The sequence below is a fragment of the Calypte anna genome, chromosome 7 (genome assembly GCF_003957555.1).
Source record: "Calypte anna isolate BGI_N300 chromosome 7, bCalAnn1_v1.p, whole genome shotgun sequence".
Lineage (NCBI taxonomy): Eukaryota > Metazoa > Chordata > Aves > Apodiformes > Trochilidae > Calypte > Calypte anna.
In genome coordinates this window covers 9356541-9378022 of record NC_044253.1, presented here as the reverse complement: position 1 = coordinate 9378022, position 21482 = coordinate 9356541, and the positions used below count along the sequence as shown (strand labels likewise).

The 21482-nt window shown below is 41.5% G+C and overlaps 2 protein-coding genes across 7 annotated transcripts; one reads left to right on the top strand and one right to left on the bottom strand.

Annotated features, from left to right (window-relative positions):
- Positions 1-762: 762 nt before the first annotated feature.
- Positions 763-4027, bottom strand: DBI (diazepam binding inhibitor, acyl-CoA binding protein). The gene is made up of 4 exons (XM_030453787.1): positions 3933-4027; positions 3679-3796; positions 1828-1890; positions 763-1059 (listed from the first exon to the last, which is right to left on the bottom strand). The coding sequence occupies exons 1-4, from the start codon at positions 3939-3941 to the stop codon at positions 986-988; spliced, it is 264 nt and encodes an 87-aa protein (XP_030309647.1). The 5' UTR covers positions 3942-4027; the 3' UTR covers positions 763-985.
- On the top strand, positions 3719-18916 carry C7H2orf76 (chromosome 7 C2orf76 homolog). Of its 6 annotated transcripts, XM_030453782.1 has the most exons (7): positions 5199-5292; positions 6216-6368; positions 8270-8320; positions 11836-11873; positions 12010-12091; positions 15132-15204; positions 18400-18916. In XM_030453782.1, exons 1-7 carry the CDS (start codon positions 5199-5201, stop codon positions 18401-18403), a joined length of 495 nt encoding a protein of 164 aa, XP_030309642.1. In that variant the 3' UTR covers positions 18404-18916. The 6 variants fall into 6 exon arrangements, with proteins under 6 accessions (XP_030309644.1, XP_030309643.1, XP_030309645.1 ...); XM_030453784.1 differs by lacking the exons at positions 5199-5292; positions 18400-18916 and adding an exon at positions 3719-3887 and having other exon boundaries at positions 15132-15314; XM_030453783.1 differs by lacking the exons at positions 5199-5292; positions 18400-18916 and adding an exon at positions 4307-4337 and having other exon boundaries at positions 15132-15314.
- The last annotated feature ends 2566 nt before the right edge of the window (positions 18917-21482 follow it).

Here is a 21482-nt window from a genome sequence, read left to right as displayed (position 1 = left end):
AAGCCTGTGACTTCATCCTCATATGCTCCACGCAGGAATAGTTCAGTGCCACAATTTTAAAAGCAGTTTCCCTTTCCAGCATCAGCAATTCCAACAGACTACACTAGGCAGACCCAAACAGGTAAAAGCCTACTAGAAATGGTCACATTTGTGATAAATGCCATAAAACTTTTGGTGATGATCACTGTAAATCTCTGAACAGCCTTGTCAGTGTTTAGCCAGTCTATCCCTGGCTTATCCCTCATTGTAGCCTCAGTCCCTGGCAACACCAGCACCCTGCAGTAGCATCAGCATCAAGGGCATCAACACCTCCACTGTGTGCGGACCCTTTTCTTTCTACAGGGAAGGTTTTGTGTTCAGATGCCAAGTACTTGCCTGATCTCCAGAACCCTGACATGGCTGGGGAATAATATCTCCAAGAAACATTTTATGAAAGATGATTTGGCAACTGATGACCAGTTTCTCAATACCTCAGGCAACAAATACCAACCACGTTGTTCTCAGTATACACATCTTTAAACCTCGGCACGATAAACTTAGTGGAGCACCGGCTCATCTACACGAGGCAGGAAGTAAAGCAGCCTCAGACACTCCCGGTTTGGTTCGGACCCAAGTCCGCACTGTACTAAACACAGATTGCTGAGCCCCCTCTAGTGGCACCAGGGAGGGAGAGGCTGCGCCAAAGGCTGTGTTTGAGAGCTGCGAAGCAGCAGCGAAGAGATGAGCTCCCAATTCTCTCTAAGGGACGACCATCACAACAGCTAAAATACCAAATGCACTTTAATGAGTTCCAGATTTTGTTCCCAGAAGGAATTTATAACGTGTCAGTACATGATGCGAGTACACAGCTTCTCCCCAAACTACAGGTGCCAGGAGAACTGACTAAAACACAGCAGGTATTTAAAATCATTATTGGAAATCAGTTTCCCACAGTATTAGAAATAAGGCATATGTCAGGTGTGCAAATGGCTGCTATAGCTAGTCCTCAGATGCCATATTTGCCCTTTAGTTCTTCCACTTTTGCTATGTAAGCTTTCATTGCATCTTCTTTGGATGTTCCTGGAAGACAGAACACAGGATGCAGTCAGACACCTCTTACAGATTCTGACTTCATTTCCATGCAGGTCACAATCTTGCTAGAGCACATAGTAGCATGCAACCAGAGAGCAAGGGAGCTAAGAAGGTCACTGGGCTGTGAATCTAGCACTAAAGTTTTAACCATGTGTTCAGCAGTCATGGGAAAACAGTGTTTAGAAGCAAAGTTACACATTTGTATTAACAGCAACTAAACTGTATATTTGTTCTATTGAGGCCACACCCAGTGGTTACAGAAAAGCTACTCAATTGACTTAAGACTGCATTTAGAGGTAGTGCTGGATCCCTAGAACACCAGAAAAAAAACAAACCCCAACCATTTCCATAGATTAAACCACTTGTTTGGCTCCTCACTTAAAGCAGAGAGCCCAGTGACATGTTCCAGTGAGGAAAGCTTTAGAAGAGACAAACCAACTGGAGGGAGAGCTCAGTCCCTTGGGTACTAAGCTGGGACCTAATAAATAGAGATTTAGGTTTCTTCTGCTGTTACAGTTCTCCTTTGCATAACACCTTGGGCCAGCTGGGCATTTTGACCTTAATTCCCTTTCACACAGGCTACATTTTCCAGGTTTACTTCTGCCTCACAGAGGTAAACAAAGGCAAGAGTTAATTATCATAGCATTCTAAACTCCTAGAACTCATCAAGGCAGAACTACTTTATTTCTTGATGATCCATATATGATTTCCTTCCTAACTATTCACTAATTTTTATTTTTTTAAGTAGATGCTTACCTTTCAATGCATTCCAGGCATCCCACTTTGCTTTGCCTTTGAAGTCCAGCATACCAGGGCGGTCTAAGGGAGACAGGGTAAGCAACAGGATTAATTTGTGTGGTCTGAGTGCAGATAATATCTACTACTTCCCTAAAGGATATCTAACTCTTAACTATGATAAAATACAATAGCTTCTATTTCCAGCTATTACTTACTAACTTGCAGTCAGGACACGACCTCAAGTGAGCATGTTGGAACTCTGGTGGTGCCAGAGATATTCTCTGGTAAGTTCCCTTAAGACAACAGCAGCATTTGAGCAGAAGAGCTCAAATCACATCAAATAGTGTGATTTGATTTTCTAAGAAGAAACTGCTGTCATGTGACAGCCATCTAATTAAAGACCATCACTCTAAAATAAAGCAGAAATGCCCTAAGGTCCATTACACTGTCCATTAGACATGAAAACAAAAGCTAGTAGCATACAGCTTAGAACTTTTAATATTAAAAGTAATGATATGGTTCCAACATATAGCTCTGAATCTGTTCTGCCATCTAGGGGTATAAGCTCTGAATTATAACATCACTGCAGGCTACTTCGGGGTGAAATAAATAAATCAGTGAGATGTGGGTGTGTGTATGGTTATTCTTCATGTAAAATCCCCCTCTGGGGTTTTACTTCTTCTCTGCCTCCTTGAAGAGAATGTTTAGGATTAACAAATGGACCTGGACAGTAGCCACAGAAATACCCTTGTAATGCTCATAAGGCAGTGTCACCTGCAGAGCTGGGTGGCAGCTCTACAACAAAAAGCCCTATTAGCTTAATTCTAAATGAGCTGCTCTTCTAGAAAGCTACTGCTTGAAAAGAATGCATTAACTTATAGAAACCTTGGCATACTTACAGCTCTATAGAACCATTTCACCCTGGCAAAGATTAATAATGCCAAAGTCCAGCCACACCAAAAGGATTGTATCTTAAAACCAAGGTCAGTTCTTGGGAAAAAGAGACTGTGAATCCCCACATTTACCATTTCTTGCACGTTTCATTACCAGCCAATGCCATACAAATGTCATCAGCAACTGGGTCAGGAGGCCAGTGCTCCAAACAAATGACCTTTTTCCTTACTAATTCACTTACTCAAGTGCTACACAAGGTCAAGAGAGAGCTACATCTTAAATGTTACTCTCAGGCTAAGCTACCAGTGTCAGAACTGTAGCGAAAAAAGTAGCAAGAGAGACCTGTGTACACTGTACCTGCAGAGATATTTCTGCTACTGTACTGCCAACATGCAGTATTTAACTGCAGGTCCTATAAAAGTTTTCTCCTCTCTTTTTTTTTTGGCTAATACTATTTTTAGCAGCCAATCCACTTTAAAGAAGCTGCCCCCTCCCCGCAAGAATAGCAATCCCACACTAATATAGTTTGCCTTGCTGTTAAACTGAGACTTATTTGTATTAAAGCAACATCCCTTGACCTGGGCAGCTACTTACTGATAGGTCTCCAGACCCAATATTTGCACAAAACTAACCCGAAAAGGATTCTCAGACCGTTGCCATACGATTTATGTGACTGCAGCTGGGTTAATCTAAAAACCAGGGGTTGCACAAACCCTTATCAGCTCAGCCTCTACCCGCCTGCACATAAATCCATGCCAAGTGGGTATTGAGTCATTTTTGCTAAACCGCAGGATTGCACCGAGCGAGACACGCAACAAGGGTGAGGTTTAGCTCCCCGAAGTGCCCCCAGCCCAGCTCCATCCATGCCGCAACCGCATCCTCCCCGCTCGCAGGGGCCAGGTCAGAGGCGCAGGGTCCGAGGGGCTCGGCCCGGCCCCCGCCTCCCCACCGGCGGGGGTCTGAGGTAGTACCCACCCGTGTTCACGTCGCCCACCGTGGCTTGTTTGTAGTGGCTGTAGATGTCCAGCATCTCCTGGTCCGTGGGTTGGGACTTGAGCTTCTTCACCTCCTCAGCGGCCTTCTGAAACGCAGCCTGGAAGGGGGAAGAACCCAAGATGAGGTGGGGGTGAGCACCCACAGGCGGCTGCTGCCGCCGCCAACAAACGGCGGTGTGGAAAAATGAAGTACCCACCCCCGGCTCCCCCGGCTCCCCCCGGTTCAGGCCGTACCTCACTCATTGCGATGTCCCCGCACTACCCGGACCCAGCGCCGTCTGCCGTGCTGCCCCCGCCACCCCCCCCCGCTTCACCCCTCGCCAGAGCGCCCCTTGGCCAATCGCAGCGCCCTCGCACTGCTACCGCCAATCAGCACCCGTCGGGGGCGGGAACAAGACGAGGGAGGGGCCAATGAGAGTGCGGAGGGGCGGGCTTGGCGGGGGATTGAGGGGCTTGGGAGGCGTGAGGTGTGAGCCCGGACACAGCCCAAGGAGGGGAGGGGCGGGGCAAGGGGCGGGGACAGAGAGCCTTGCAGCCAATCCTGAGGGGAGGTGGGATGCAGCGAAAGGACGTGATTGGTGGAGCTGTGTGAGGCGGGGCCAGGAGAGGCACCCGGAAGTGCCGGCGGTGGAGCGGGAGGTAAGGTGGGCGGCCGTTAACGGTCACTTTCGGGCGGGGCGGGCGCAGGGTGAGGGCTGAGGGGGCTGAAAGGGCTGAAAGGGCTGAAAGGGCTGAGGGGCTGAAAGGGCTGAGGGGCTGAAAGGGCTGAGGGGCTGAAGGGGCTGAAAGGGCTGAGGGGCTGAAGGCTGAAGGGGCTGAAAGGCTGAAAGGGCTGAAGGGGCTGAGGGCTGAAGGGGCTGAGGGGCTGAAGGGGTTGAAGGCTGAGGGGCCGGGGGTGAGGGACGATCCGCCCGGGGTTCTGGTGCTGCTGGCGGGAGGCGAACGGGCCCGGAGAGGCTCTTCCCAAGAGGTGTTGGCCATCAGCATCCCTGGCCCGGGCAGCGTCCTGAGGGGAACCTGCGGTGCTGTCCCCGGAGGAGGCGCGGGGTAGTACCCGGTCCCAGCCCTAGGTGGGATCAGGCCGTTGGGTCTGTGCAATAAACGTGAAATGTGGAGGTTTCTAATGTTCTGTACTCCCACATCTGTATTCCTCCAATGCTTTTCCGCTTTCTCCTGTGCCTTCCAGATCTCAAAATCATGTAAAATAGCATCAAGAAAGTATGCATTTTTGCTATTTAATACAAATCTAGTTATTTTCAGATGCCAAGTATGCTTTTCTTTTATCCTTTATTTGTGTATGACACAAGTTTTGTGTGTCACGTTATTTACAATGAAGGTGGAATGAGAGCTCTCTGAGTTACTAACCAAGGGGATGTAAAAGCAAGTTGTGTTGTAATGTGGGGGGTCTGTGCCCCCGTTCTGCAGAAAGTATTTCCAGACATTGCTCCTTCACTTCACCAGGATACAGCTAAGGCTGGGAGGTACCTGGATACCTGCATGATGCTGGGGCAGTTAAATAATTATCTTCAAATCAAAAAAGTCAAAACCAGCCCCGTGAACACCACTCTCCCCTTTCCAATAAAGGGATTAGTAGGTAAGAGGATCCTTTGTGGGACTGGAAGTGGTGACTGAAATGCCTGCAGTGGGATAGAGGATGCTGTACTCCTGTATGATGTTGCAGCACTTAGACTGGGGTCTGCTCATTGCTGCAGCAGCCATGGCAGTTCAGTGTGTGTGACCAGAAAGCAAGGTTGTTGAGGAATATCCAGCACCCAAAGCAGTAAAGGTTGCTGAGGCAGTAAATAGCTTGCTTTTCTGTGGAGAGAAAGAACCAAGAGAACACGTGGGCTTCTTTGAAGAGGGGTTCGGGGTGATAAGGTGATTCCATTGACTTTCCTGGTCTGGTAAAGTAGTATAAGCCCTGTAGGGCCATTCTTAGAGACCTACTGTTATAGATTGAATTAATTCCATTAATTATGTTGTTGTATGCCAGGATAATTATTTGCTATATGTGAGGGAGAAAGGGAATTCCACTTCATGTAGGGTGGTGAAAGTGAGCATTGTGTAAGAGCTTAGGCATTTTTCAGGGTATTATGTTCTCTACAAAATAAGTACATTAGAAAGGTTTTGATTTTGTTCATGTCAGTACACTCTTTTAGAGCACAAGGTTACTCAGCAGGTAGAGTCGTCAGTCACCTAAAACCCAAAGACATACTTGCATGTATGCATAACATTTTTGTGTGTTGAACAGGGGTTCTGATGCTGTATTACACACCACAGATATAATACTGGACTGTTGGATGTGCAGTATCAAATAATATCCTAGGTAACCCTATTTGTTTTGAGATTATTTTAGTGTTTCTGTAGAAACACTGAAAAGGAAGGCCGGCAAGACATAATGCTAGTGAATTTCTTGCCTTTTAGTCTTTGAATGAGGCCCCACCTGCACCATGTTTTCTACCTATGTCCCTACACAGAGGAAAAGCAATGATTTCTCTCTTTAATATTATTTTCCAGGTTATTCAGAATTAATTCCCATGTCAGGAGAAAGCTCAACAATCACCGTTCGTCTTGTTCGCTCTTTTGAACACCGGAACTTCAGACCTGTGGTGTACCATGGAGTTAACTTGGATCAGACAGTAAAACAGTTCATGGCTTTTGTGCAGAAGGGTAAGGGGCTGTTGTATTATTCATTCATTTACTTCAGTGCCATATATTGGTGTTTCTGTACGAGAAAGTGGAGGGGAGCAAACAAATGGGAATTCTGTGGCTTTGGTAGAGATGACAGAATTCCTTTTACTTTCCCTATGTACTGCCCTGGATGAGAGGTCTGGAGTTAATAGGATCTTCTATGTTCCATATGCCATGCCAAAATTTGGTTAGATTGCTCCCTCTGCCCAAATCCCCATCTTCAGTAAAAATGAGACAAGGGCATTGCCAAGTTTGGCTCAGTGCCTCAGGCTCCCTGAGTAGTTCTGTCAGGCAGCTATTAAAAAATTAATAGGAGTAAACTAATAGAATTTAGTGAGCCTTTAATCCTTAGGAACTACACCAATCTGTGGAATGTGGAAACGCAAGTCAGGTTGCTCTTTGTGAGAAGAGAGGATCTTGAAAAATTGTTTTGGACACCATAAGGTCTCACTGTGCATGTTTGCTTTTGAGTTTCTGTCTCCATCTTCAGCTTTGTGGTGCAGCTTTACTCATGTATGGGCTTTATGTTTTAGAAGCCTGGTTGAAAGTGAAAGTGTATCTGAAAGTTAATGTAGACCAGCCCATGCAGCAGCTCAGTAGTCAGGGAGTTATCCTCATTTTGTAGGTGTATTTCTACACCTCTAAATGGAGACATTCCAAGGGTGCAGACTAATGTAATTCAGTTTTTTGCATGAAGTCAGCTTAAACAAGTCTCAGCCTGTTGGAGCTGATAACATTTGAGCAACTCCTGGGACGTTGCCCTGGGCCTCTCAGCTGTATTGTGTTTTCAGCAACTACCATGCTTCTAGGCAGTAAGAGGCATGGCCAGGTCTTGGGGTGATTTTAGAAATCTACAAGCCCTTTCAGAACATATGGTACAGCTGCTGTTATGAAGAACAAAATAAACAATGCTAAGAAACTTGCTTTTTTCTGTTGAAACAAAGCTAGTATCTTGAAGAAGATTTTTTTGGAACCTCATTCCACAGATGGATGGTTAGGTGCTGTTCCTGGTCCAAAAGGAGATGTGTTCTTTCTTCACTATAATCTGTTTTGAAGGAAGAGTTTGATTGTTAAATTACTGATGAAATTATGGTTTCAGCACCTTGCTGCCAAGCACCCCACAAGTGGCTGAGCCTTCCAAAGTCCTGGTGAAGTCCCTGGTTGTCTCTGGGAACACTGGTGTCAGGGAAGGTGTTTGTGTTCTTGCAGTTGTTTACGGTCTCTGTTCTGCATGTGACTGAAAATGCTACACTGGCACAGGTTGTTTAGAGAGGTGGTAGGTGTCCCATCCCTGGAAACATTCAAAGTTAGGTTGTACAGGGCTCTGGGCAGGCTGGTGTGGTTGAAAATGTGCCTGCTCACTGCAGGGGAGTTAAACTAGAAGACCCTTAAACATCCCTTCCAACCCAAATTATTCTCTGATTTTAAAGAGTTGATTTTCTACAGTTTGTGTTCATTTCTGTGCCTGGTTGGCATGGCTGTGTTTAATGAACAATTTGGTTATGAATGACAGATGTCACTTGTTTGTGTAAGGTAAAGAGAGATGCTGTGCAAACTGGTAACAGGACGTTCCTGGCAGATTTCTGAAGGATAAGACTCCTGTGATCATATCCTAATTGCATTCACTCACTGTCCTCATGGATCCTTTTGTTCAGAGGGACTTCATGCTCCAGTGAAGTTAATCAGACATGGAGTAACTACAGAGTCTGAGCTAAAGGTTATGTTTTAGTATTTGATGCTCAAACAAATCTCTTGTGTTGTGGATTTATTTTGATGTAAGTGATGTCCAGGATGCATGCATAAAATAATGAAAAGGAAAATACTGGAAATAAATAATAAATAAGACAACCTTTTTTAATTTTGTGCTTTTATTTTAATAGATGTGCCTTCAAGAACAGGACTTCCTCCTCCTTTCAGAAATCACAAGTATGGTATGTGGTTTCTTCTTGTGTTAATTACTGTAAAATGCAGACATAATAGTTTATGCCAATTTCTATAAAGTTAAAAGACAGCTCTGTAGAATACTCATGCTGGTGGCAGTGCCTGCCTGAATTTGCAACTCTACTCAGCCCTAGTAGCTGGGATAAGGCCACGTCTGCAGATCTTGACCATTATTTGGAAGTTCTCTATTAATCTTTGTGTCAGGCTGCATGGTTATACATTATTTAATAATTGGTACTGAAGTTTTTAAATTATTTTTTATTATAAGTGCCTTTTAACTCTGATTTTACTCTAGTGAGCAGCTTGTGATTTCAGATGCTTTGAAATTCGTGCTTGTGTATTTCACTATCTACTAATTGTGAAGTCAGGAAGAATGGTGAAGTGGGAGCTGAAGGCAATAAATAGAAAATGCTTAGGATTTAAGTATTCAATAATTTACTCAGTATAATAGAAGCAGGGATACTTGGCTCAAAGTAGATATGAATGCTCTTAAATATACTCTTAAACAAAATAGCCTAGTGTGAAATTTAGGCTAACTTACTTCCTTTCTTTTCCTAAACTACTTCCTTTCTTAGGTTTGTTAACTTGGATGTCAGTAATGTATCTTTCCCTAAACTTGACATTTTGAAGTTCCCTTGGGGTTTTGCTGCAAGGGATCCTCTGCCTCCCATGTTCTTGGAGTTGACAAACTCCTTCCTCTACAGTGATTCAAAGAACTGAATGAGGAACCTATGGAATACATATGAATGCCAATACACTATTTGCATGTTACAAAAAAACCCACAAAAAACAAACAAACAAACAAACAAAAAAAACCCCTTTCCTTTTGGTTTTTTTTTTTTTTTGCTGATGGTGAAACAGTGCAAAATGAAAGCAAAAAAAACCCCAAGTAAACAAGTTAGGGCTTAAGATTTACATTGTCAAGGACATGAATGTTACTATTATTTTTAATATATTAGTTAAGGTCTTAAAACTAGGTAACTGTAAGTATGAGTTTGGAAGTGCCCTTCCTCCCCCTAATATCTAGGTGAGGGTCTCCTATGGAAGACTGCTGCTACCAGTTGTATTCCTGCTCAAGTCTATCCCTGCTGCTTGTTTTTCCATCACTGGGAGCATTGGTATATTTTTTTTGAAGGCATATTTTGTGGCTGAGCACCTGTTTCTGCTGTGTAGGACTGGGTATAATGTGGGTGAAAAACACTCCAGAGCTTTCAAACCTGTTACACCAGTTAAGTGGAGGCCTAATTCTTGTGGGATGGTGGTAGCTGCATGGAAGTTTTCACACAGAAATCAAAGCCAAGTTCTTCACCTTCCCCTCTGGCTGTGAATCATCCATGCTCATGGTTTTGGCACCTCTTGTGTGCTCTACTGTCTTCCTTGTATTTTGGTGCTGAAGGGGCAGTGAGATTTTGGCACAAATAGTGCTCCTAAGAGTTAGATTTTTTTTTTTTCTTCTAATTTGTTTGGCAGTGCCAGAAATCTTAGTTGGACTTGTCTGTCTCACCTTGTGCCAGTTTCAGCTTCCTTCTCTCTAGAATCCAGCATCACTTTGTTCTCTCATCATTAAAAATACCATAACATTTCCCCTTTTGGCTTGGTGCTTCAACTCACATCTCAGAGTTCATGACTTTCATTTTCTTTTCATTTCTTTGTATGCATCATTCTTGTCCTTGGTCTGGAACTCTTTTCAGTTGATCTTCTCATGTTCCCACCCTGTCTTTGCCATCTTTTCACAGATGATGACAGCCAGGGTGCCAACTTGTCTCATAAGCAGCTTCTCTTTTTTCCATGAATGTGGAGCAACATGGTAGATCCTTCACTGAGCCAGGCTTAGAGTATGATTAGATAACTGTTGTTATGGAAGATCTGTTACTAGAAAAGGAAAGATAAAAATCTGGGAATATGATTGGGTGGGACTGAGTTGGGAAGAAACAGGAAAGCCAATTGAGAGGAAATAAGGCTTTTTAGCTTGGAAGCAAACAGACTGTAGTTTAGTCTCTGTAACAGGGTTAGGGAAGCCATTTAATAGCCAAGATAAAGACCCAGTAAACTTCTGGATGCCACTGGTGGAGCAGTGAAGAAGTAAAATTGAGACAATAGTTCAGAGGATGACTGAGCAAAGACTAGAGAAAAGGGGATGTGACAAGATGGAGAAATTTGAAGCTAACAGGCAGCGGCTGGATTGTGTTTGCTGTGGTAGAAAGGTTTCATGATTTCAATAGGTTTTTGCTGGGCTTGCTTGATCTTTTTGAAATGCTTTTATCTGTTGGATCCAAAAGCTGTAGTTCTGTGTATGTCTTGCACCTAATTACTGCAGTTATTGCAGCATGCTAAGACTGCTTTTTCAGTCACTTCTGTGGTGTGGTGGCAACAGAGAGTGGTTTTACGCTTCTGTAAAAATATTTAAGTGTAAAAACATCTTAAAAAATATGTTCAAAATGGGTCAGAGTGGTATGGAAACAAAGTCCTCAATAGGCATGTGATCTCTGTTCTTCTGAATATCTGAATACTTGTTCTCAGTAGTTTGAGAGTTGTTTCAGCTTGTATATTTAACTTTCTTGCATCCTCCACTTACCAGACTCTTTCAATGAGTAGTGTTAATTTAATGCCCAAAAGCAAACTAGAACAGAAAATCAGCAGACAAATAGAACTGATTTTTACTTCTTTGCTGGGAAGGGAATGATTTGTTATTCTGATTTTTTTCAAACACAGAGGCTTGGAGTTTATTTGGGTTTTTTTGTTTGTTGGATGTTTTTTTTTAGTGCTGCAGGCGCATCCTCTGACTTCCATTCCCTCAGGATCTTTGCACTCATCTTGTGAGTGCATATTATTTCCACCATTTTTCCCCTTCTGTTAACAAAGCCCTGCCCATGCTGCCAGAGGAAAGCAGTATTTCTTTTTTTTTTTTTCCATAGCATCATTTCTCAAAATGCTACACTGCACAGCATATCAGAGATAGATATTACTGAAGAGGGTGTAGGATAAAACAGAGGAGAGGCTGTATATGCTGTATATGGCTGTATATGCTCATGGAAAATGGACTTGCTTAACAAAATTTCTACGTGAGTGCTTTCTTCATGAGAACGAAAATTTCAAGAAATGATCTGAAGTGGTCAGGTTCCTGTGTCTTAATCACTTGCTGCCTGTCACCTTAACTCCTTGTCCTGCCCCTATTGTATGTGTAAAATCTGTTAGGTTGAAACACCCTAACTGACATTTAAATTGATAGATTTTGACTGGCAATTGGGACGATCATTAATTAGTTATTTTATTTCAGTCAGTAGACAAGCCCAATAGGATGTGGTACCTTATGGCTGGATTTATTAGTTTAAGAGAGAGGCTGCAGGACTAGGAAATAAAGGTCATCTCTTCTCTTCTCTTTTAGACTGAATACACAAAATTATGAAAAGAGCTTCCCCCCCTTTCTTTGTCTCTCCTTCGCCCAGCTTTCAGTGGTACCTGCCTATTAAGCCTTATTTGAGGAAAATATTATGTTTTCTTTCAGATACAATGAAGATTATTCACCAAGCACACAAATCTAAGGTACAATTACTAGCTGTGTTCTTCCCCTCTAAGTGCTTTAATTCAGGCGTATCTCTGCTCTGTCAAGCAAGACTGGGACAGAGACAGTCGGTAAATCCTTATTCTTATCTTTTTATTTTGGTTCTCTGATTTGTAGACTGGTGAACTCGTAGTGAGTTTGGAAGATGATGAGACACTGATTTTGAAAGAAGACAGCACACTGAAAGCAGCTGGAGTAGGTAGGAACACATTTGTATTGACTGAAGGTGCTGTTCATTGTGATTGTCATTAAACTGATAACTGGCTGATTATGTTTGGATAGCCTGCTGCAAAGTAAATGCTATTCCTGATGCTCTTTACACTGCTTAATAATTATTCAGGGAAGAAGGGGGGATAATGTACATTCAAATCATTGGACTGAGGGCAGCAGGTATCTGCACTCCAAATATTCAGAATGCAAATTGTGATTTTTAGAGGGTATGCTTATAATTCTGCTGAGAGTAATTTTAAATGATTGACAGATAGGTTATTAGTACCATGTCTGCTTAGTCTTATCAGTAACATTTAAACTGATGTTTTGGTTAGAAATGTAAGTAGTGGAACCAGCGTGGAATAATGAAATAAGATTAGATTTGTTTAATGTGCAGCATACAGTGCCTGATAGCCAGTTTGCTCAGGAAAGCTCCAGCAGTATCATTTAGAGAATGTGCTGAACATAGCAAAGAGCTGAAACTTGACCTGATTTCTCACATTTTGACAGGGGGACTACATATAGGGCATGTCTTTTGGTAATAATGTAAAGAAATGTCTGTCATGATAAAATTGATGGTCCTTGGATGTCCTTTGGGCTTCTCATAAATGTGGCTGAATGACTTTGTGGCAGCAGGGTACTTCAGGGATGTAGTTGCATTCCACCTTGATATGGACATCATCTCATTTGAATCTGATTTGCCTAGCTGGAGAGCTTAACTGCTTGGCTCTTAAGTGCAGGGGTGTTGCAGAGAAAGCTCCCTCCTGTTCCTCATGCCCTCTGATTGCTCCCCAGCTATTGAATGGAAATTCTTTCTCATGGATTTCTTGGCTCTTTAATTTCTTGCAATTTCTTTTCTGGTTTTAAGTGACTTGGGATCTCTCTCTGATATTTTTCTCTGGGGTGCACTGCAACTGCCTTCAGTGAACCTTTGCTAAAGGTTTCTGGGTGTTCCTGTAATACGGATGATAGTTATTTTCTGTCTATTTGTACTAAACCAGGTCTTTTTACCTGGAGGAAAAAAAAAGAGGACTCAGGAAGGAGGATTACTGGCACTAAAGTCTTATAGATTTGTAATTTCATTAGCAGATTGACTCAAGCATGGTTTTTATCTACCCAGGGCATAAAAGGCAGTGCAGGAGAGGGACTGATGACAGTGCTAAATGCTGGATTAGAAAGAACATTTTCCATAGCTGGCTTCTTTCAAAAAGGTATTGATAAATACCTGTAGGTATTATCCATCTTTGAAAGTAGGTTTGTAGCTATAGCAGTGGAATACTTGGATGTGATTTTGAAAAAGGTGTCAAAATATCAGAGTAGTGAAAGGAAGTTGGTATGGAGCAGCCTGTTCTGTGCCTCAGAACAAAGAGAGAGGTGGCTTGTTCAGGGCAGGAAACCATTTACAACCGCTTTTTAATTTTTTCAGAATAATTTACAGCAGTGAGTCATTAGTATATAGTGAGTGTTTGTGATAGGAAAGAGTACTTTCCTATATATTCCTATATTTTACTTTGTAAAATGCAGTATGGCCTGACTCCATTTTGAATTTTGATATGAAAATTAGCTAAGTTAGAAGTGGGGTCTTTCTAGTAAATCCTAAAGGTTTTCCTTTTTCTCTTCAACAAGAAGTGTAGCATGACAGCATATACTCCTACTCCCCATTTTGTACAGTTTCACTTAAATCAGTAAGAAGATTGATTATAACATGTCCTATTGACATGTTAGATTTTTCCCATATCTAGTCTTGACAAGATTTACCAGAATAAAACAGAATTGCCATTAGAAAATGTGGGAAGTTCTGGGACACACAGAACATTTCTTCTAAGCTGCTGTTGATTGCCCTTGGCACTTTACAGGGTTGGACGAGAGAGTTATAAATTATGAGGTCATTAGATAGTATCCTCAGGAAAGCCTCTGTGGTAGTGATTATTATTACAGTTATTATCTGGTCAGCAAAGTTAATGCTTGCCTGTTTTTTTTATTGTTTTTTTGTTTGTTTGTTTGGTTTTCATTTGTTTGTTTTCTTTTTTCTTTTTTCTTTTTTTTTAAAGCAGAGTGTATATTAACAAACAACGTTAATAAACAATTCAGTATTCATTGCAAAGTCTTGTCTGTTTTCTAAAAACCCTTCTGTTTTTTTTTTTTTTTAATAAGACAGGCAGACTTCATTAACTTCAGGTTTAATTTAAAAAACAAACATGGAACTTATTGGCACAGCACCTTAAAGTATTCCATGTTGAATAATTGTGAAGGCTTTCCATCAGATTTGTCTCTGTTCTGAATTAGTAATGTTGCTGACTTAATGTTTTAGAAGAGGAAGTCCTTGACCTACTGGGTTGAAAGAATTGTGACTGCTCTGAACCTTTGTGGGTCCTTTAGCTCTGCCATATCCCCTGTGAATAATTAGAGGTATTTGAAGGTATTGCTGGAGAAGCCAATTTGTGTCTTTCACTTTGCATATTGTTGAAGCCTCATGAATTAACCATCAGCAGGGCAAAAAATTAACTTCTTCAGACACATATTTTGATGGGTCATGAGGGAGAATGTAAAGTGATCTGTAAAATATTCTACTCATCCTCTAAGTATTAAATTATTATACCTACAGGCTAATTTAATGGAAAAAAATAGTTTCTTTTCCCCTTTCTTAACAGAGAAATACACACACACACAAAAACCCTCCATTATTTTTCTAGGATTTGAAGGTGTTAGAAATGCAATCACTTAATTTGCTGAATGCTTATACAAACAAATCTGAAGGCTCTGTTAAACAAATCTTATGGGGTCTTGTGTACATATTTACTTCCTTATATTCAGGTTTTTGGTGTTGTTTTTATTTTTGTTAACAAGATTAAACAACGTGTTTAATACTGGAATCTGTTCTGCAAAAATATGGGGGGGGGAAGTGTGTGCTGATCTGTAATTGTCTTTGACCAAAAAGTTGCCAACTGTCTTGTGAAATTCTAAACAGCTGCCTGTTAGGTGGTTCATTTACTGGTGTGCTAAATATTTAATTTTTTTATTTGTTCTAGCAAATGAGACCGAATTAGCATTCTTCTGTGAGGAAGATTACAGAAACTACAAAGCTAATCCTGTTTCGGCCTGGTAAAGATCCCAAGAGATTGTTTTGTTTTCCCTTACTTGTAAATTTTCCTTATTCTGCTTAATGAGATTTTTCTTAAAGATCAATAAATCCTAGAGGATTGCTTTGCAAACAGTGCAATTCCCTTCCTATTGAAATTAACTTCTGTCAATATGCTAAGACTGAGAGGGGGGAAAGTGGGGACATAAATGACCATTTTTCTTTCTTGCATTTCCTTTTGCTTTGCTTGCCTCTTAGGATGCAGGCAGTGTAATGGGACCTGTGACACATTCTTGGTATCATCCTGCAGCAGACATTAGCTACATATGGAGGTTATACAATGCACAGTAAGATGCCATCACAGTGCAAACTTTTAATGAGAATGAAAACATTTTATGACCAAATCTCCAGGTATTTCAGAGAGCTGGAGAAGCAAATCTCTCTTTTTCAAGTCATAGCTTTACTTCTCTCATTTAATGTTTGGTCTCTTTTGTTTAAATGTGCAGACTGGCAAGTGTTTCACACTCTTCACTGGTGAATGCTTTCCTTTATGTTCTCTTCCAGCCCTTGTTAGCATGCTGAAAGGGACAACAACTGTTGGGAGGCTTTTGTGTTAAAGAATCAGGTCCCCTGTTTCTAGCTTTACTTCATGGAGACACCTTCATGTAAGAGGTAGCAGCCCAAGTTCTGCCAGGACATCAGTCTGCATAAATAGGGACTGGACATGTTTCCAAATGGCATCAGAGCTCATGGTTTCAGTTTTAAGAATAAACCTGAATGGTTGCATTTTTTGTGAGGAGAGGCCCAGTCTGCAAGCCACATGTCTTCAAGACTAGAATTGATTCTTTCCTGCTTTCTGATACCCAAATACTCTGTTACTATATGTTCATTCTTGGTAATTCCTGGCTTTTCCTGACTCTCAGTGGGCATTAACCAAGTCAAGAATAAGAAAAAGTAATCAGACACCCAATCGAGTACCTTTAGATAGATACTGTTTATGAAATGGCTTTTTAGGGGATACCAAGATGGGACACCGTGGCTTTAAGCCTCTCTTCACTGAAATAGAAGTTATACTGGCTTTCTGCTTTAGCTTGCTTTTTGGGCATAGGCTCTGCTAAATCAAATGAGCCTCACGTGCAATTGCTTTAGACTCACACATTTACTCTCAACTCTGGGTGACAGCTGACAATACTATTTCCACAGAGACTTTCTAGAGAAGTAAGCTTACTGCTTCCTAGAGCTTTGATGATTTATTTTTTTCTAATATGGACGTGTACTAGTGAAAGCAGATGTGTGATTTCCAAAGTATCTAAATAAAAGTTCCTATCACTTTAGATGTAGGGCCAAAGATTGTTGTGTTAGTGAAAGCAGATGTGTGATTTCCAAAGTATCTAAATGAAAGGTCTCTTCACTTTAGATGTAGGGCCAAGGATTGTTCCCACCTCATTATCTTCATCCTTTCTGACAGTTCTCTGGTTTACACTGATTTTGGTAGCTGGTCTTACTCACCAACAGCTTTACTTCAAACGGAGTTCTATTGTCTTGTTACAGTAGTCTTCCACTTTGTCATCTGCAATTAAAATGGTGACTGTTTCTTTATCTTGTAAGGAGTTCTCTGTCCCTGAAATAATCTGTATTCTCTTGGGATTTAGGTACTGCATACACTTACTAATTTGTGGGGAGAACTTACCACTTGCCTCTTCTTTGTGTCCAGGCTGCCTTTCTGTTGCTAGTACCAGCTGTCCTGTTCTGTGGATCTGGTCTCCAGTCCTTTCAGGCAGATTTGGATTGGTTTTATGATCCCTTTTCTCTTAAGACATTTGTGTTTGGAAGAATCACCAGAATTTAACAACTGTCCTTCCTGGGTTAGTACAGTTACAAATGTTTGGTGCCACACTGAGTGAAAGAACAATTCTACAGCATCAGTGAGAAAATGATAAATACTTTAATGCAAATATTCAAGAATGATGTGTCTGGCACTCCAGATTAGCTTCACTTTCCAAGGGAAGAGTTAAACTGCTGCTCCATGAGCTCAGTTTGCTCTGGCAGTGGCATTTCACTGGCTCCTTTCTGTAGCAGCACAGTGGAGCCTTTTGTAATGCTCTCAGCGGCCATACTTGGGAACAGGATTCTTCCTGAAGTGGTTTTCTACCCTGTTTTGGTTTTTTTTTGTGTGTGTTTTTTTTTTTTTTTTTTTTTTTGTTTGTTTGTTTGTTTGTTTTTGTTTGTTTGGTTTTTTTTGTGGTTTTTTTTTCTTAATTGGACCTTTAATAATGCTTCTTACAAATAAATACCACAGCAGCCATAATAATAACTGAGAACTTGTTTAGATAGATGCTCTTCCAACATTTTTCAGTGTAATATGATAAAGCCAGGTGTCAAAGTAGGTTGGATTTCAGAATTGTTGAGTACTGAATGAAATCTATGAACACTGGCTAATAAATTACTAAAGAGTGAGATATCTGATAAGTCATATAGCTTTGCTAGTGTTTTCAGACATCATGAGGTAATAAGGATTAATCTTTCAGTGTGATGTCCTTTGAGCCTTTCACCAGGATTTTTTTTTTTTTTTTTTTTTAACAAAAAACCCAGCATCCAGAGTGGATGCTGCAAACCTGTAGAACTTCTGCATTGAAGGGCTGTGGTGGGGAAGGGCAATCCCAATGGAAGACAAGGGTGTTGTGTAGGGCTTGAGTATTTCTTGGGAAAAAAAAAAACCACTTCAGAGAGTGGAATTTTAGTTAGGGATTGTGGGAGAATAACCCCTAAAGAATAAGAAAGAAAATTAGAATTAGGAAAGGAATTATCATGAAGTGGAAAAAGAGGTAACAATGTAACTAAATAAACATGCAAAATTTGGCATGTACAACACTGAGCACAGAAATGCTGGAGCAGTGCTGCTTTTTGTAGCAGTAAAGGTATAAAACTGGTGCATTTTAGTAATTTTTTGGAATTGAACTCATAAAATGCTGGAACAGACATCTTGTTTTTTTCTGGCTTTGTCCCTTAACACTGCATGCAGCAGTTTTTGTGGATTTGTGTATTTTTCTGTCCAGAGGTAGTTATGTTGCTTCTTGAAGCAAGAGCTAAGAAACTGCTGACATAGGTTGGGAAGCTTAATGTTGACACCAAAAATACAGGAGTCCTTAAAGATCTGCTATGCACTGCTCTTAAAACTGGGGAGGTGCTTTTTCTGATGTAAACACTCTGTCTTAAAGGTGATCCAGTTGCAAGCTGAGATGTTTCACTTTCATTCCCTGGAAGAATTCAGCACATTCCCTGACAGATGATTGACTTAAAAACGAGCTTGCAGGTAACAGTCCAAGAGTTACCACAGGCATGAGAGAATTTCCATGGGTCCTGTCCTTGGAAGCTAACAGCCACAGAAATCCTGAGTATCCAGAGATTAAGAATGAAAAACCAGGACATGCAATAGTCATTCTTGGTCTCATATGACTGATGGTTTCAGAGGAACTTCAGCTGGCTGGAGACATTACAAATACTCCAGGCAAGTGCACACTTGTTCTTATTGGACAGTTTGGACTCAGCTTCCTTTCTGTAGTACTACTTGGCACAGATTTGCAAATGATTAATGAGTCAAGCAAAGATGCCCAGGAGACAACTTTGCTATTTTTCATATTATCAGGTTATTGACTTTTATATTCTATTTCTTTTTCTGCCTACTCTCCTAATGAGCTAAAGAAACAGACACACCCTTGTATGTTTTCCCAGCCACTTCCCTTTACTTCTCGCTGTCTGACACCTCTGTGGTGCTTTAAAGGTTAGGTTTGCACCTCATCTGATACACAATAGCAGCGTCTCCTGTGGCAGTCAGTGGGTTTATTTTTTTTTTAATTAATGAAGAAATACGCTTTGAAATAAAGCAGTTTTTAAAACTGTTGGTAATACTGAACAACAAAGAATATTTTTTGGTTTTTATTGCTTTGCATAGGACATCGCTGTCCACTGGCCAGTGAAACAAAAATGTTTTTATCATAATGCTTTGTATCTTGGAAGGAAATGAGATAAGTTACATCAGGAAAAAAAAAAAAAAAAAAAGTAGTGAAGTAGCAAAAAGCAAAGACTCGGTGCCAGGAACTGTCTTTGTCTGCAGACAAAGCCACCAGATGTCAGCACAGCCTGTTCTTTCATTCTCCAGAACCTGTGTAAGCCAAGAAATATGTCATGTTTATGAGGAGTGCTTATCTGTGGATTGGTTTAGCCTGCAAAGTCTGTACAAGGGTTCTGGTGATGAAAGCTGAAGCCTTTCTTGCAGAAAGTATTTATTTTTGTATTAAAATCAAAAAGCGGCAAATTGAAGTGGTGTCGGTGCTTGGATTCCTCTTGTTAGAGAGCATCCTTTGTGGAGCCAGTTCCAGCACATCTAAGTCTTTGCATGCTGTGAGGTGGCATTTGCAGAACATCCAGTTGAAGAATTGTCTGGAAAAGATCAGTGTTAATTTGCTGAGGTTTTGTGAAGTACACTTTAAGTATGCCTATAATTTATTTTTTTTTTTTAAACACAAGGAAAACCACCCAGAACAGGCACAGGTGCAAAGCAGAGCAAAACATCTTCAGCAACGCAGCTTAAACACACAACAAATGTATCCTCCATGCTTCTGACCCTAAGCTCCTACTCTTTCTTCTTTGTAGAGCAGGGGCTGAGGAGAATCTGTCCTCTTGGCCACGCTTTTTGAGCTGTGAGGAGCTGAGCTGGGATATGAGTTTCAGAGCCCAAACCCAAGTGCTGTGCACAGCTTTATGGTGTCAGTCATTGAGGTGTGCATAGATGCTGCCTGGTTAAAAGGGTAAATCTGATTTGTTGCACAGGGACAAGGTGTGATGAACTTTCTGCTGGCATTCCTGACACTTTTCTTGCAGCAGCTTGCAGGTGCCAGGGAGACTATCAAAGAGGGGGAAGTTAAGTGACTGGTAGAACCTGGGTGACCAAAATCCTTCCTTCCTTCTGATTTGGGCTACTTTAGTTCCTTCCTTGTAGCCTCACAGCACTGGTGTCAGGGTAGGGGTTTACCCCAGCTTGTTGACTGATTGCTTATTAATTGCAAACTATCACTTCTAACCCTCAAACACCATTCACAATCCAGAGGTGATGCATGGGAGGGTCCAACTGTGCAGTCTGCAGGGGAAGACTGCTGTGTGCATGGGGGCAGCCAGCATGGTACTGCAGGTTGTTTGGGAGGTGTTATTCTCCCTCCTTTCTTCTGCACAGCACCCAGTTCTGCTTAGCTGGGGACCAGGACCTTGTCTTGAAGCATGGCATGCCTGGCAGATGGCAAGGAGCTGTGGTGGGTGTGTGGGCTGGTGATGCAATGGGAGAGAGAATGGGACAGAGAGCTTTCATCTACCTGTTAAAGTATTACAGTATTATATAAAGTTATATATAGTATTATATAAAGTTATAGTATTTTTGATCAGATGTGGATTGTACAGTTTGTTTGCTAGCATCCTCTCTCTCAGGTAGCAATAGATTCTTCCCTTTGTGGTGGACTAAAAGCAGCTAGTCAGAAAAGTGCTTTCTGCCAGGTGGATTACAGCATTGTGTACCAGGAAGGCCAGCAAGCAGTGTAAGACCTGCTGCTGTCTGCTGTCATTCTGCATTTTGGGAAGGTTTAATTCTTGCTTTCTAACCTGAAGCCCAGGGAACATAGTCTGTAAGGCCAGTTTGGGAAGACTCTTTTCAATGAACTGAGATTTTTTAAAATGGAAGATGTGGTATCTTTTATACTACTATCACATCTTTGGCTTTATGCATGTATCTGTGTCTGTTTTAGAGTCCAAGCAGCAACCTAGCAATGAAAGCCCTATATCCTAGCAGTTAGTATCCTGGCCATTTCTTCACATCCCCCCCCCTCCCTAGTCAAATAAACACAGAAAGCAGACCTGGATCTTGCACAGCAACTTTGTTTTCTAGAGCATCTGCCTACTGGAGGCAGACATCTGATTGTAGACAGCTCTTCCAGCTAGCAGGCTGGCGTGCCACAGCAGCAGCTGAAGCTGGCTGATTGCACATCAGATATGGGAAACAGATAAGAAGAGTAACTTACCAGCTGAACAACAGCTGTAGTGATCCTCCAGTGCTGAGGTTTCTAAATCTAAAGCAGATTATCTTTCTAGGAGGACTGCAGTATTGCCACTTTGAGTCTTTGAAAGGTTACTGTAACACTCTGGCTTGTAATATGTGATCCTCCTGGCCACACACAACAGGTATTTTTAGTCTTTGATTTGGAAAGTCCTGCACACACTCTGCTAACAAGAGCTGCCTCTAGTCAGAAATGGTATC

Coding starts and splice junctions, on each gene's coding strand:
- DBI (XM_030453787.1), bottom strand. Junction 1,891..3,678: donor GGTGGGCGACGTGAACACGG/GTGGGTACTACC, acceptor TGTCTCCCTTAG/ACCGCCCTGGTATGCTGGAC. Junction 1,060..1,827: donor TGCCTGGAATGCATTGAAAG/GTAAGCATCTAC, acceptor TCTGTCTTCCAG/GAACATCCAAAGAAGATGCA.
- C7H2orf76 (XM_030453782.1), top strand. CDS start 5,199: ATGCTGGGGCAGTTAAATAATTATCTTCAAATCAAAAAAGTCAAAACC. Junction 11,874..12,009: donor ACCAAGCACACAAATCTAAG/GTACAATTACTA, acceptor TCTGATTTGTAG/ACTGGTGAACTCGTAGTGAG. Junction 12,092..15,131: donor ACTGAAAGCAGCTGGAGTAG/GTAGGAACACAT, acceptor TATTTGTTCTAG/CAAATGAGACCGAATTAGCA.